The sequence below is a fragment of the Engystomops pustulosus genome, chromosome 2, assembly GCF_040894005.1.
Source record: "Engystomops pustulosus chromosome 2, aEngPut4.maternal, whole genome shotgun sequence".
In the NCBI taxonomy this organism is placed as follows: Eukaryota; Metazoa; Chordata; class Amphibia; order Anura; family Leptodactylidae; genus Engystomops; species Engystomops pustulosus.
The window spans coordinates 66,125,193-66,142,317 of record NC_092412.1 but is presented as its reverse complement, the minus strand read 5'-3'; the positions used below and the strand labels follow the sequence as shown (position 1 = coordinate 66,142,317).

The following is a 17,125-nucleotide window of genomic DNA, read 5'->3' as shown; positions in this document are numbered from 1 at the left end:
AGCCATGGGAGATCGTACGGATTAGAGAGTTAGCTGAACGAGCCATAATTGGCACACTGAAATAATTTTAGTCTAATGTGAATGGATGCCTTCTGTCTAATATTAGAGCAAAATGGTAGGTTGTATGTTTATGTACATTACAGGATGAGTTTGGATGCGGAGTCAGATCATCTAGATGTTTTGGTGATACATGGGGACAATTGGTTGGTATGGCTTGAGAAAGCACACACTTGCACGAAACGGACTTCCGTGTCTGGCGTTTCCCAGCACTACCGCACTGTAACAATAAAGATTTTGGATTTTATCTCTTTTTCTGAGTGCCACTATCTTTTCTCTATTTGGATACAATTGGTCAATGACTAAATTCTAATGATGGTTCTGGAAATCAGATGCGCTTGCAGCCTTGACTGTAATCTTCTTATTGGGCCAGGCTAGGTTTACCTTTATTCTTTAGCTTGGTGGTAACGGTTGCAAAGAATAATTGTATCCAACCTATTGAAAAGAATATTTAATCTAAACACGTCTTTACTCTTCAATGTCTGACAAAATCCTAAATATAGTGGTAAGAGATCTTAACCTTTACTCCAGCCACTATTTACAAAATGACACATTTTTTGCATTTTTTCTCCAGCAAAAGCATTGGTAAGTGTTAACAGCACAATCTCCTCCTCATCCCCCTCTGTAAGTAGATCTAGGAAAATCTCTCCTTTAAAGCTGACGGACTTTGCCTACAAACAAGCGGCTGTCTTCACTTTTATCCAGGCAGGAGGGAGCGCAGCACAACCCTGCACAGAGGTAAAGAGAGAGTCACTACAAGTAATCACCAAAGCCGCTGACAGCTGTTTCCTGAGACCCAAAGATCCTGCTCCACCCAAATATTGTGCATCATACAGGAAAAGCAGAAGAGATTAACAAGGTAGGGGTTGCAATGACTGTGTCTGCTGTGGGTGTTTCATGTCACTAACAGGCACTGCTGTCACAATACGTTCTCTGTTAATATGTAACTCCATGAATAATATGTGACGACACTCTGTGTTGTGCACTTATCATCTCAGGGCACTTGTTATGCCTCACACATGAATACAGTAGATATAGGAAGTTATACAAACATTTGACGAACTACATCTCATCTAGTATCAAGTGCTAAATACAACTAAGAGTATATTCACACAGTTAAAATATTCATGAAAAAAAATTGTGCATGGGTCCGGGGATAGCATGTGGTTATTTTAATGTGGATTTTGGCACAGAAAATGTACCAAAATCCATAGCAGAAAGCTCTAGGTGAACATAAATCACACATGACGTAGTTACAAGGCGCTGCAGAGGTGTTCATAGCTTTAGCCATTTGTCATTTTCTTGTTATAATTATTTGTATTGCTCTTTTATGGGGATATAATCATCTTTGAATAGGAACAACAATCCATCTACTTGTCAGGCTGTTTGGCTGCTTCTCTGGGTAAACATTCCAATTCACTCCAAGCTTTTGAAAAAGGATTAGAGAAGCAAAAAGCGTCTAATTTATATAATAGATTGAGATTCATGCAGCAATGACGGCGCCTATTGCAACTTAATACATCAATGATGAATAGGACATTACAACTGAGATATGCAAATCAAGGGATTTTGAGTTGCCACAAATACGACTAAATGGATCATGTAAACTTCTCGAAATGGGAAGTTAGCACTTGTTTTTGAGGATATGATGTAAGTTGAGTCCTATTATGGGGTGATTTTGGTAAAACTTTAAATGGTGCAAGTATTTAAGAGAATGCATTCTGTATTACACAGATTCCTAGAATAATTATTCCAGACAAAGACATAAATGTCTGTCCAAATAAAAAAAAAACTATCAATTTCCAAGGATTGTAGTGCCAGATGACTAACCTGGGCACTAATGGACCATGACATGCATGGGCGTAACAACCAGCAATATCACCTGCTATCTGCCCCATCAACCAAGGGTCTCATTTCAACTCATAGGCAGCAGCTAGTGATGACAGTGGAAGTTGGCGTGCCAACCATCGGCAGATTTGGTTTTCAGTATCTGACACATTGAACAATAGTGACCGCACACTGTTGGATGGTGGTGCTCAGTGTAGGATTCTCAGTCCGCCTTAATCCATATAGAGAACACACCGGAATTAATTTTTATGATTTTATTTCAGTGAATATTTCACACAGCATAGCCTTCACCGTACTATATAAACACAAAATATATATTATACAGATCAAAATGGTTTACGACGTTACAGTCAAGTAAAGGCTGGCTTTCCAGAACAGAATGTAGGGATATGGTGAGGCAGCCCCACCAAGGTGATATCATTGTGTACATTATCCATGTACAGTGACCTGTGTTTATTATTACATTATTATTATTATTATCATTATTATTGTGACATCTCAGTGTACCTTGTCTAAGCCTTTTTAAGCATTTACTTACAATACAATATAATACAACTTTATTGATCCCCTGGGGTGGAAACTATTCCGGCGATTGTTACACAGTTAGAGACAGTTATAACGATACAAATACATAAATACTTTGAGGCGCGTTCTTACATGTTGCTAGTTCCTTGGTTGCATACAAACATAGTTACAGGACATTGCAGGTTACATGAACACATTACATATGGGGAAGCAATTACAGTAAGAAAATATGCCAGTCTCAATAACAAATAGGCACGGAGTTGACAGGCATGTGTAGGGGATACTACACGAGGGGTGCCGATGCGGTGCAAAGAGTGTTGTGATGAACTAGTGGTGCACTGTTTCTGGTATTGGTTTGGCAGAAGAGACACTGACCGTAGCTCCACTTTTGCCAAGTCCCAGCGCCTAAGCTGCCTGGTTGTTGCTGCCATTGCAGCCTCGGTGCAACATCCTCCTGAGGCTCTGGTTGTGATCACTTACATTTCAGGTGCTCCGATGAAGTTGCTACTGGAGCTCTTGTCTGCCAGGATCTGATTTCAGCACTCTGTTGCAACCAGTTGTGCAACATGGAGCCCCTGCAGCTGAAGATCCGCTTAGCGGGGGGTGATAGGCCAACTGGTTGCCGCAGGGCAGGGTGAGGGGCCCAAAACCTGGAGCCAATGCAGCGGCGCTATCTTTGCAGTGCATCTTTTTTGTAAGTGCCACCACAAGTACACAAGATTCGGAGGGGAAGGAGGCGTTGGAGGAAAGAGGTAATGGTGCTTTTCAGATAACATTTTGAAAGACAAGAGTCTTGAAAGACATGTTGTGTTGGGGGCACCATTCCAAGTTTTGCTAGGGGGCCCCAATGATTATAGTTATGCTCCTGATTACATATACATTTGTGCGTCCATTTTGATTATATTTTATGAAAGGGAGTTAACCTGACTTTTCATATACTATATATCTGTCCCTGTACTATCCTTGGAGGAGTGATTGGTAATACAATGCACTGACCACACAGATTTACTTGCTTTCTTTTAGCTAAATATACATAATGAGATATGTCTTATGGAAGAGATTTATCGAAAAGTCACCAACCCCTATGAACTGTAAGTTCAAATCAGAAATCTATTTTCAGTCTGAGAAATAAGTCTGACACAAGGAACATGTCTACCAGACTAAACATGGTCATATGTGAATGAGCCCTAATCTTCACTGTCAAAAATATACATTATTAGGAGCAGCAAGTAACAAAAATGTCCAGATTTCTAAATATCACCAAATATAGTGGTTCATGTGAATGTTGGTATCAATAGCATCATATTAATTGAGATCAGTGTTGGTGTAATATCTTTTTGTCTTCCAAGTTTATGTTCATATTGTGTTGACTTATTGAGTACCAACAAGTACTGGCAAGTTCTGGAAATACTCTGTAAAATATAAAAGTGAGTCCATATGGTGACATGTATGTCTGCTATGCAAACTATGCACACTATCATGTATCAACTGTGATATAGCATATGTTTCTTATCTTATTTAAAAGGGCTCTTAATGTAAAAAGGCAGTAGGGCACATTTACTTACCCAGTCTCTGCGCGATCCCCGATCCGGACTGTCCAACGAGGATGAACTCTGCCGCGATTCATGAAGGTCATGCTCCCAATATCCTGCATTTGTCGCTTTCCCGATCAGGTACGCCGGAGTTCACCTTCTTCCCGATGCATGTAAGTGATTGGTTTGCGACATAATTTTGAAGTTAAATCCCGCGTTTTGTCCGAATCCGTTGGATCGTCTGATGGCCCACCCTCTGATTTGTGTTGCATGGAAGCCAGCACGATTGTGCCAAAATCCGATTGCGTGCACCAAAAACCCCTTTTAAATCCCTGTCCCAGCGGCGCAAAATGGAAATCGTGGGGATGTCCGCCGAAAGTGCGGTCCGTGGGGCCCTTAGTATATGAGCCACAATGTCTTTGCTTAATTCAGTAATTATAAGAAACTTTGTAATATGTCCTGTCACACAAAATGCTAATTGGAAGAAAGAAATGGCTAATTTCCAACTCTTCTGTCCCCCTAAATTGACATTCAATGTGAAATCCCTGCTGAATTAGTTATCTAGAGCAAGACAAACCAATGCTGACTGAATGAGCATATTACAGGTTTGGAGAATCTAGAGGGAGCAGCGATCAGGAGTGAGAGAGGAGTATCACAGGCACAGATGGATGCTACTTAATTGATGCTACTTAATTACAGATTTAGCAACTTAAAGGGAACCTGTCATCAGAAACTGGCCAAATAAACCACTACCAGTATGTTGTCAAGCAGTTGAACAACTTCTTGATTATGTTTCTTTCATGGCCCAGGGTGGTGGGATCATTCAGAAAATCAACTTTTAAGTTTTAAGATGTAATTTCAAGTCAAGGAGGAGGAGAGTTTAACATTAAAGTCAAGCTGTCCCTGCCTCTGAACACCTCGTCCCACGTGATTGACATCATGGACAATGATGTCCCTTGACACAGGACCATAAATTACAGTGAAACGGATATTTGAAGATTGGGAACAATTGACTTCAGTGCTAAACTCTCTGCTTCCTTGACTTCATAAAACCAATTTTCATCTCACTTAATAGTTTTTTTTTAAATGCGGCGGTTTTTCCGAATCCGTCGGGTTTTCGTTCGGCCACGCCCCCCGATTTCCGTCGCGTGCATGCCGGTGCCGATGCTCCACAATCCAATCGCGTGCGCCAATCATCCTAAAGGCAAAAGAGTCACAAAAAATTCACAATGGAACTCAGGGTTTGGAGTGTCATGATAATGTTCCAGAAGACAATGACATCCCCTAAAATAAGCTCTAATCCACTTTTCCATGTAAAAAATAAAACCCTGTATTATTTTCAGAGAAACAAAGTTATTAACCGGTTCGCGATCGCGTCGCGCTGCATGGAGAGGGCTCACGGGCTGAGCCCTCTCCATAGCCGGTAAGTCTTTGCTGCATATTGCAGCAAAGGCTTACCGGTAACATCCGCAATCGGTGCTAGCACCGATCGCGGGTGTTTTTGCAGCGTGGGCTGCCGGCAAAGCTGCCGGCAGCCTCAAACAGATAGCGGCGCATGGGCGCCGCCATCTTACCTGGGATCGCCGCTCCCCGTGACGTCATCGGGGGGCGGCGATCCGTCTCCATGGTAGCCTCGGGTCTTCCGAAGACCCGAGGCTATTTCGTTTTAACCCCTTCATTACAATGTGCTGATAGCACATTGTAATGAATGAGGAAGAAAATCCCCATATACTGCCATACTGTAGTATGGCAGTATATGATAGGATCAATCAGACAACCTAGGGTTAAAGTACCCTAGGGAGTCTGAAAAATAGTATAAATAAAAATAAAAAAAAGTTTAAAAAAAAAAAATTATAATAAAAAAACCTAAAATTTCAAATCACCCCCCTTTCCCTAGAACTGACATAAATATAAATAAACAGTAAAAATCATAAACACATCAGGTATCAACGCGTCCGAAAATGCCCGATCTATCAAAATATGATAACGGTTTTTCAATGCGTTTAACCCCGTAACGGAAAATAGCGCCCAAAGTCGAAAATGGCACTTTTTTGCCATTTTGAAAAATCTAAAAAAATCTATAAAAAGTGATCAAAAGGTCGTACAGTCCTAAAAATGATATCATTGAAAATATTATCAAATTTCGCAAAAAATGACACCACCCACTGCTCCGTACACCAAAGTATAAAAAAGTTATTAGCGCCAGAAGTTGGCAAAATTAAAAAAATTATTTTTGTACAGGAGGTTTTAATTTTTGTAAATGTATGAAAACATTATAAAACCTATACAAATTTGGTATCCCCTTAATCGTACCGACCCAAAGAATAAAGTAGACATGTCATTTGGGGCGCTCAGTGAAAGACGTAATATCCAAGCCCACAAGAAAATGGCGCAAATGCATTTTCATTGCATTTGGAATTTTTTTCCCGCTTCCGAGTACATGGCATGGAATATTTAATACCATCATTATGAAGTGCAATTTGTTACGCAGAAAACAAGCCGTCACACAGCTCTTTACGTGTAAAAATAAAAAAGTTATAGATTTTTGAAGGTGGGGAGTGAAAAATGGACATGAAAAAACAGGAAAGGGCCCGGTCCTTAACCGGTTAAGTAGTATGGGAGCAGGCCTAGTGAAAGTGATGGGGCCTAAGGGTGTTAGAGGGACCGACTTGGCGCCGAAAAAAAATTGTACTAGTGTCGCTTTAAGACACTGGTACAAATGATCACGTTCCGGCTCCTCTTGTTATCTGTCCCTATGCTGCACTCATCCGGATGGGCAACCGGACGTTTGCTTACTAAAAAAACAAAGGCCCACTAAAGCTGTGTCGCCCGGGGGCCTACTCAAACCTGGAGTCGGCCCTGTATGGCCCCATTCTTTGCATTCCTATGCAACAGTTGTAGTATCTGTTACACTTCCTTTAATAAGTAGCGATCAGATCATTATACTTCATAGAGTAGATGGAGATAACCAGGGTGTTTGTTGAACTGAGAAAGACAGGGGCTGTAATTTAGTATATATATATATATTCCACAGTGTACTGTACTTTCTCCTATTTTAAAATCAGCTCTGATGTTTGAAATCATATGTTATTGCAGCTCTGGGCTCCCCTATCTACACACTGCTGCTAAATTACTGATATAAAATATATAACGTGTCAGGGAAGTGACAGCTGTTCCTGTTCGAGATCTGTAGTGTGTCAAGGTTTAATAAAAAGTTGGCTTTATGAGATGTAAATTTCATTTTATGCTGTGATTGTCTGGAGCTGATCATTTTAATTCATGATATTCACACTCTTCTCGCATTTTATGTTTCTTGTGCGCTGATCGGGAGCAGTGTTGTTTAGTATCTCATATAACTCATGTTATTTATATAGAAATCTGCATATATTGTCATAAAAAGCAAACAATGTTCTAGATATCAAAGAGATTCTGTAGTTCTCAGTCAATAAGGTTTAAAGAGAACCTCCAGTCCATGAACTTATAAATATGATTTTTTTTTGGAGTGGTTTTGGTTGGTTGAAGAGACATCAGCGTTCACCTGGGGCTGGGGGTGGTAAGCTCTTCCTACCAACCATACTGCTGTACATTGTACAGTGGCTGTGCTTAAAGGGGTTGGCCACTTTTCAGTAAATGTCTTCTATTAGACATGTCACTGGATGTATTTGTACCTGTGTCTTTTTTTTCCTTTGAAAGCTGCAGCCTTCCCCTGTTCTCAGCATAATGCCCTCTGCATATAAACTCAGCTGCCATCTCTGCCTCTGCTTTCAGGGAGTCCATGTGCCCTCTCTTTCTATCTCTTCTCAAAGTCCTCCCAAAAAAATTGGCACTGTCCGTAAGGAGAACTGTTACTTCCCGACCCTAGTCACAAGCCTCTCACCCAGCGAAACCTGCCCCCTACACTGTACTGAGGAGACCCAATCAAGTCGAAACAGAGCTGTCTACAGTTGGGAGTCTGTTCCTTCTGGAATAGATATACTGGTTTGACTTTGTCCCTACATCATTTCATTAGGCTTCTTGTAGGTCATGCTTGATGTCAAGGGAGCTGCCTTACAAGGTGGTTAAAAGAGGTGTCCTCCCACTGGTACAGAGAGGTGGGAGGAGGAGGATGAGCTGAGAGAGAAAGAAGCATGTGGGTCTGTACACAGAACAAAAGTAGGTAGCAGGACTGTTTCATCACTTGATAAGAATTCAGGTATTATCTAAAAGGCAGTAATGGTTCTCCAGTGACCGATATCTGGGGTCGCGGGCTCACCTGTGTTCCTCCGTGTTCGCTGGAGCGGTGCCCACGCTTCTTACCTGTCCCTGCTCCTGTTCCCATTCCTCTGGCTATGCACGTGTGTCCCTGTCTCCTAGAGTGCGCACTCCGGCTTCATTAAAATTTAAAGGGCCAGTGCATTGTTAATTGGCGCTGGCCATTTCCCAGAATTCTATATAAACCTGCCTATCCCTGTACACACTGCCAGATCTTTATGCTCTATACCTGAGAGAAAGCTGTATTCCTTGCCTTCTGCGATTATCCTGATTTCCCAGTGTTACCTCGATTTGACCTCTGATCCTGTGCTGCCTGTCTCGACCTCTTGTCTGTCCCCGACCACGACTTTGCCTTGCGTTTCTTCACTTCATCTTGGCTACCACCGCGGACAAAGTTGCACCTGTGGAACTACCTGGTAGTACCACACCAGTCCAACCTGCTTTGCGACGGGCTGTGGTGAAAACTGGGTACCACTTTGACTCAGGTGTCGGCTTACGTCATTGTCCATGGTGGTCCAGAGGATCCATTACCACTGATCCTGACAAAGGCACATGGGCAACTTATGTAAGGCAGTTGCCAGCCCATTTATGGTTTCAAATGAGCTGCCCACGGGCCATGTGAAGGATGTACAATATGTCACCGGCTTATGATGCGATTGCAGTGTTTGCAAAAGTACTGCACTTACTTTCAGCAAGTCTATAGAAGACTTCTAATGGTTATGTACAGCACAGAACTACAATTTAGTAGTAAGCATGCCTGAAAAATATATATGTAATGGAGCACATTTGCAACTACACTTTTATAAAGGAAAATGGTGATAAATATTCTAGATGTTCTACAAAATACCAAATTAAATTCTTGAGGATCATGTACTTGTACAATTCATTTTGCACAATATTTCAAGCAGTGTCACCTACTGACAGAAGCTGTTGAAACTTACACTCCCTCACTTACATGGCTGTATTTGGCATTAGGCACTTGAGGGCTTGTGCTTAGGGCATCCAGTAACAGAGGGGCATCTTAAAGAAATCTACCATCAAAATGGTATGATAAACTATGGACACTTGCTCAATATCACCGTGCTAATTTTCTTATATTTGTTAATGAATAAGGAAACAGACCGGGCTTGGCTGGTTGTGTTTCACTGTGTGTGGCACTGTACTGCTCCGTGTGCCCATTGCTGTCTATGTGGGATGTATGCACGGCCACAAGCTTGTGGTCATACATACATGCCCGATATGGTCGTGTGAATGCAGCCTAACCTTATTCTTTGACTCTCCAAGGATATAAGCATTTTAGATACATGCAGTGCCTGAGTTACATAAAAGATAGGTTCATTTATAGGTTTGTTCTCCAGTTGAATTTGTATATAAGTCGAAAAAAGAATACTTTATAGTTATAACTCAATAATCAATAATTATAAATAAAGCTTCATTACAGGAACCTTACAGCTGATCATTGCAGCCTGGGACTATAGTAAAGCCACCAAAGAGCTTCACCAGAGGTCAGAGTGGGCAGAGAGGTCCGTCTGTAACTAGGGGTTGTCTGTAAGTTGGGTGTCCTTAAGTTGGGGACCTCCTGTATTGTAAATATAGTCCAATAATGCATATAAGGCTATTCTTCACAGGACTGGCTCTATTTTTCTTGTTGGTAACCTTTTTCTCCTCTCTTCCTGGCACAGAGTCACACACACCAGCCTCCTCCTAATATGCGGTTTGTTAGTACATTGTTATTTGTTGTAGCATCCTGTACAAGATCAATAAACCCTGTAAAGATGGAAATTGCTCTTTCATTTGGAGAAATGTATTTATGCATGTATGGGCACTGGCTTTTGTTCCATTACTTTCTGAACAGAAATAGTAACATTACTGCTGGAGATTTAATTATAGAAACATTATATACCTTATGAAAACCAGGAGAAAGGTTACCCATTGTGCTGCATACAATAAACATAATAGATAAGTCACACAGGATTTGAGTTTTTTTTTACAACAAAGCTACAAAAAGAGCAAAGAATGATTAAATGCTGAACAAATTGATCAGTTTTTTTTATCTTACATATACAAATATATTATAAAGACTATTTAAAAAAACAAACATTTTGTATCATTTCACTTGTCTTGTCTTAAAGGGGTTTACCAAGGACTTTAACCTATGACAAGTAAAAGGAGGTATTATGGAGGAAGTTTTCCAATTTAAATGAATATTGTCTTTCAACCCTATAGAATCTGCCTGGAAAGTTATAGAGTCAATCTCCATTTAAATATGATGTAAGGATTCGAGCAGACAAAGATGGGAACTGGAGCACAGTAGATCTATTCTTCCAAGAAAGCAACAGGCTTATCTGTTACATTGTTTTCAGATATGGTAACTAGAGTGGTATAGGATAAGGCAGGCTTGAGCTAGCATCCTTTTGCTGACGTGTGCATTACTTGTCACCAACATCTATGAAACCTGATGAGAGGATATAATTCATTAAAGGAAACTACCGTGATGAATCTACTATCAAAAGTAGATGTGATGGTAGATGCCTCCTGCCTGCCTCTGCCCTAATCTGTAATTTAATAATCCTGGAACCTAAACTGTTAAAGACTTTATTTTAGTAATATGTAAATTTACTGCAGAGGCTACTGGGGCGTGTACTAGCCTGGGCGAGCACTGGGAGCTAAGGCTAGTACACGCCCCAGTAGCCTCTGCAGATAATTTACATATTACTAAAATAACGTTTTTAACAATTTAGGTTAGGTTCTAGGATTATTAAATGACAGATTAGGGTAGAAGCAGGCAGGAGGAATATACCATTTCTCTTTTTTTCCTACACAGATGTGATACCCACCAGCCATGGCTATAAAACCAATAACCAACCACAGGCTATAAAACCAATCCGGGATAACTGCTACACCATGTTATATAGTGCTGGAGCTGCATGGCATGGGATGTTCCTATAACAGACCACAGCATTAAAATAATATTTATCAGTGGGTTCATTTTGTATGTGCATATTACAACATTGCATAGGTGCTTACCCATTCCTTTCTATTCATGGTTATATAGCCAGGATTACCTATAATTCATATAAAATGTTGCAGCTATGCCAGAAGATGAATGTCTTTCACTATGACGTTATTTGCAAATATAAGCTGCTTAAAACTTTCCAGATTATTCCATCCATATACAAATTAGATATTTCTGTGATTTCCTTTATAACAGGCCTCTAAAAGGTCTCGATGTGGTGCTACGTGATCCTGTTTGCCATTGTATGGACTATCGGATGGTTTCTGAGAGACAGACAGACTATTTCACGACTGTCCGACAAGCATGTCTTTATCACAGGATGTGACACCGGCTTTGGGAATCTATTAGCCAAAAGATTGAACAAAAAAGGTTTTCAAGTCCTGGCCGGATGTCTCACGGAAAAAGGTGCAAATGACCTGCAAAAAGCATGTCCTACGGGACTAAAAACCACTTTACTGGATGTCACCAACCAAGAAAGCATCAAGAAGGCGGTGGAATGGGTCAAGGCAGAGGTTGGGGACAGAGGTAAAAAAAAAAAAGTGATCAATAATAAGATACGGTGTTGGATATTCTCTTTTTGTCTCAATGTTAATGTATATATATATATTTTTATCTTTTTAAATTTACATCCACTTTATTTCTAAAAAATGGCAAATCAGAAATGTTGTGTAATGTGCAGGCAACAATATCATATGAAGAGTACAAGAATTTTTAAATAAAAACTTTAATAAAAATGTATATTATAAAACATTATTGTAAAGTGTTGCAGAATGTAATAAATACTACAGTAATGCATTTCCTTGCAACTTTCTGCCTGTTCTCTAAGCTGCCAAAGACATTTTTTACATTTCTCAGATGGTTACTTGACATCTTTTTTCTTTTACTATAGGTCTCTACGGTCTCGTTAATAATGCTGGGGTTGCCAACCCAATTGGTCCAACTGAGTGGATGACACTCGGAGACTACAGGAAGGTTATGGAAGTGAATGCGTTTGGCACTATTGGAGTGTCACTGGGATTTCTACCTCTAGTAAAACAGGCACGAGGACGGATTGTTAACATGGCCAGTGTACTTGGGCGAATATCAGCCAATGGAGGGGGTTACTGTGTGTCTAAGTATGCTGTGGAGGCTTTCTCTGACAGTCTCAGGTAAGAAGCATTATGGGTAGGAGAGTGGTCTGTAGAGGCAGGTGCACAGGCATGGGTGTGTATGGGCAACTCTGGTACCCCATGTGGTTATATCGTAAATGTAATTTAATTTTGTACTTATCTTATAGGAGAGACCTGCAGCATTTTGGTGTTAAGGTTTGTATTATAGAACCTGGTTTCTTTAAGACTGCAGTCACTGATCTGGATTCTATCGAACATTCCCTGAAGCAGCTATGGGACCAGATGCCACCCGAGACCAGGAAGAGTTATGGGGACGTATATTATCAGAAATGTGAGTTTTCCTAGAATGAGGTTGTAAGTTATGTAGAATGATTACAGTCTCTAACTATACATTTCTTTCCACTGTGTCACTTCTGTTGTTTTTTCCTGCAGGCATTGCCAATTGTAATTTAGCAACAGAGATTGTACAGATTGTAGTTACATAATATACACCCATGAAATTGCTCTAAACCAGATCTGCTTTTTTAGCTTTCTCTTGGACTGTAAACACAATTTGTATAGATGTAAAGTTTAGTATGAATAGGGGACAGTGTCATTTTTATGGTATCACTACATAGGACATACCCACTGTGAGATTGCATTGTAAATGGGAAAAAAGTAAATGAACTGGGCTGTGATTTTAGAACCATATTTGTGTACTGCTGGTTTGCCTACACATAATGTAAAAAAAGGGTGGCCAAATCTGCAGGGATTTACATCTCCAGCATTGTAGATAAGATTTTCCAATGTACATGATGTGTAAATATCTGCAGTGGACAATGAACTGCACTTCGTCTTGAGAATACAATGCATCAATTACTTCATGTGTTCATGGTTTAAGGGGAAGATTGTTTTTCAGCTAGCGCTTGTGTTGTTATAACTTTCAGCAACCTTTGTGCATCTGTAAGACAGTACCCCACTCTCTACACCCCCTCCCTTCACTAATAAATAGTTATAATGTTCACTAAAAGTGGAATAAGTGGCAAAAGAAAATGCTAAATGTTTTGTGCAAATAAGCAGAAAAAAGTCCTAAACTCCTATTTTGACTCTCAAAATCCTTTCCTTTTTGATGACTTGTTAATACATATGCAACATTGTATTTAATTTATTTTTACATTTCCAAATAATTGGTTTATTGATATATAGTTCTAATATTTTCCAATATTGTTGACTTTTCTTATAACCAGATATGAAAGTGCAAAGACTGATCATGAATTTCATCTGCGATGTCGATATCTCCAAAGTGCCAAAATGCATTGAGCATGCCCTACAAGCTGCCTACCCCCGGACAAGATACAGTCCAGGATGGGATGCCAAGTTTGTTTGGTTACCTGCTTCTTATATGCCAGCCTTCATTGTGGATGCTGTCCTTGCCTTGGTCCTGCCTAAGCCAGAACAGAGAGTGCGCTAAAATCACACAAATCATTTCCAGACTGGGACAAAGCTTCTTTTGTATTGGAAATGTATGACCACTAAGAGGCTCTACACTTAATCAGAGTGAAATTGCTTTTATTTATGTCAGAGTGACACATTTTCCCTACATCTGTATACATTTTAAACTATTAGACTGTGAAATAATGCTTATCACATGATTTGTAGTAGTCTGATGATATCCTAGCAGAACCCATGTGAGCTTTGGTGAGACAGGATCAGTTCTAGATGACAAGTCAGCTGCTGATACTGACTCATATGACATGCTGGACAGGTCACAGGAATAGTGTCCTAAATTTAGACAATACTAGAAAATACAAACCGCGACTGTGTCACATTTACCATAGTGGCTCACTCTGTATGATAAAATTGATGCTTCTTTTTAGACATTTTAGATAATTTTCCTTGTGCCACACCTTGACTGGATTACATCTTATCAATGTTATGTGCCAAAAAACAACATAGTCATTAATGCAAAATCATCTACAATACAATACATGATATTATTTGTTATGTTAAATGAAAATGTGTATTTTTATTCTTTTTTATTAAATTTAAGCCCAAATTTTGCCCTGCATGTGCCGCCGTATGATACAACCCACTACCTGCCCATTGCAACAGATACATCAAGAGGCGTAGACTGCGCCACCAGATGAAACTATGCCAGGCGTGACCTGATTAGGTTTTACATAACACCACTGAATGTTTTCAGGCTTTAGCAAGTGTGCAGTCACGAGGCAGGGATGCCCTGCACCAGCCCGCTCCGGAAGCAGCTGCGCCCCCTTCATCCCCATGGCAAGGAAGTGCTGCAGTCACCGCAGAGTAAGAAATTGTGATTATTTCATTGCTTTTATGCCAGAAGCACTGATAAATCCCCCCTTAGTGTATATGTAGCAGTAACCTGACACTTTTCCATTGAAGACACTGTGACAAATAGCTGTTATACAACTTTTCTGAGCTTGGCCTTGCATAGATGTAAACCTCAAGTATTACAAATATTCCAATATGAAGAAAAATATTTCTACTCCAAAAATATGTGCTTTACAAAACAACATAACACCTCTACTTGGGTGCCGTTCACTATTGCAGCTTAGTGACACTGAAGTGAGTGGAGCTAACATGGCATATTACACACAAGCCACCAACAAGTGTAGTGGAAACAAGACTTTCTATTTCTAATACCCCCTTTAGGTGATTTATCTGAGGGAAGATATATGATATGAGATGGAGAAGCTAAACTCTATATAATATTTGGTGATTATTTATGATTTGGATGATTTCTTAAAAATCCTGACAGGATGGATGCCTAGTTGTCCTGCCCACACTGACTGATTGACAGCTTTTTCTTTATTATTGAACGCACAAAGTAGCCAGTCAATTAGCATGGGAGAGTAGTAGTAGTAGTTATTGTAGTAGTAGTAGTGGGAGTCCTAATGAGGACTCCTGTCTCTCCTACAAGTCATGTCAGAAGAGGAGGTATCCATATATGTTGCAATCTGCTGATGACACCCTGTGACACTCTAAGCAATGGCAAGGTACTATTGATCATTTGTTAGCTGTCGTCTTGTTCTCATAAGGTTGAAATATGAACAGCATGACGAGGAGGACTGTTTAAATACAAATTCTTATTGAACCAGGGAAGCTATTGCGTGATTTGTGGATCTAACAAGTGTTGTGAAGTTTGCTTTTAAACTCCTCTATTGTACATGAGGATAGCCCTTTTAAGGGCTAATCGTCACATCCCCTGTATCTTTTTCTAAATTTTATTGCGCTAATATGCTAATTTTCTAAAGAGGCTACTGGGGCGTGGAGTAGCCGGAGCTGAGGTTACACAGCGCGGTTACTCCACTCCCCAGTAGCCTCTTTGATCCTCCTACCGGCATATATTCAGCCCTCAGCTACGAGGAGCTGCGCAGCCTCGTCCTCAAAGCGTGATTTCTGTGCATGAGCAGCATCTCCAGCTCCAAAGCAGTGACCGTGCTGCCCTGTTCCTGCGTTCTGTGTATGCGCAGAACGCCGGCTTCGCGGACAAGGGCAAACAGCTCCTCGTAGCTGCGTGCTGAAGATATGCCGGTTGGAGGTTCAAAGAGGCTACTGGGAAATGAAGTAACCGCGCCGTGTAGCCTCAGCTACAATAGAGGCACCTACCCCCGGATCAACCTAGATAGATCCGTGGTGGTAGGTTTCCTTTAACTTTACCTCTAAAGGTCAGGTTCATTTTAGAATCATTCAAGCCAAATATCCTTAACTTTTTGTGAGTAGTGTATATCATGCTGCTGACCTTTTCTTCCTTTATCTTATCTACATATGACATGTGAAATTTAATAACTGATTTGCTTTTGACATTCTTTTCGTTTTATAAGCCATAGCCCTATCTGGGACAGCTAGGTGCAAATAACACCCACCTCTCCTGGACTTCTGAATATCCCACAAACACCCCTTCCCCAATGCTGCATGACTAGGTAGATCTGCTCCTGGGTAACCGGTGGTGGATGTGGGATCTTATCTTACACAAGGTGACATTTCACAGACTTCCAACGTATTGTACTGTAATTGTGGTGATATTTTTGATTTATCTTGTTAATTATTTTGTGTGACTATATGCCTTATTCTAACAATAAACATATTTCAGTTACAGATTATTGCTATTATTATGATTTACCTTTTATTGGTTAAAGGCCAAGAATTTCTATCATCATCCTGCAAGTGTTCTTCACTGTATTCTTCCTTTGCCGCTATTAGGCATATACTCAGTGCTAGTGATACTGTTGTCAGGGGTCCACCGCTATCTTCTTATGTCCACAGTAAACTGTTTCTTAAGTGTATTGAAAAGAACAAGCCCCAATATGTAGCAGTGTACTCAACTACAGTACAAACTACATTCAGCATAATCCAGGAACAAAGACGTGGACATAGTCGTTTTCTGTTCTCTTGGGGGTGTTGGTTTCCCACATCAGAGAACTTGATTAACTTAAGTTTCCTCCCTTCTGAAGATGGGGATTGTTCTTGTTGCCTAGAAAGGTTTCAAATATCAAATGCTCTACCTCAAATGCTCAAATCTGGTAACAATGGAAATCTTTTATGAAAATATTGCTTACGTCTATTTTCAGATTTTCCATCTTCTATATTTTTATTGAAATTTTCCCTTTCCAACATTTTTGCACACATTTACATTTTTAGCGTTTATACAGTGCCATTTGTCACCAACAAACTGACCTTGATCAATTCAAAATAAAAGATTTCTAAAATTCCCACCAGTGGGTGGTGGTAGTGGTCAGGGGGTCAAGTTTAATATCATTGGATAGATTTTGGAAAAA

The 17,125-nt window shown here is 40.2% G+C and overlaps 1 protein-coding gene across 1 annotated transcript; it reads left to right on the top strand.

Moving 5' to 3' along the window:
* Positions 1 to 709: 709 nt before the first annotated feature.
* RDH5 (retinol dehydrogenase 5) lies at positions 710 to 16,450 on the top strand. The gene is made up of 5 exons (XM_072135102.1): positions 710 to 916; positions 11,425 to 11,754; positions 12,119 to 12,377; positions 12,506 to 12,669; positions 13,565 to 16,450. The coding sequence occupies exons 2-5, from the start codon at positions 11,442 to 11,444 to the stop codon at positions 13,786 to 13,788; spliced, it is 960 nt and encodes a 319-aa protein (XP_071991203.1). The 5' UTR covers positions 710 to 916; positions 11,425 to 11,441; the 3' UTR covers positions 13,789 to 16,450.
* Positions 16,451 to 17,125: the final 675 nt, after the last annotated feature.

Excerpts from the sequence above, each read along its gene's own strand:
- RDH5 (XM_072135102.1), top strand. The coding sequence starts at position 11,442 with ATGTGGTGCTACGTGATCCTGTTTGCCATTGTATGGACTATCGGATGG. Across the intron at positions 12,378-12,505 it reads GCTTTCTCTGACAGTCTCAG|GAGAGACCTGCAGCATTTTG; the intron begins GTAAGAAGCATT and ends CTTATCTTATAG. Across the intron at positions 12,670-13,564 it reads GGACGTATATTATCAGAAAT|ATATGAAAGTGCAAAGACTG; the intron begins GTGAGTTTTCCT and ends TCTTATAACCAG.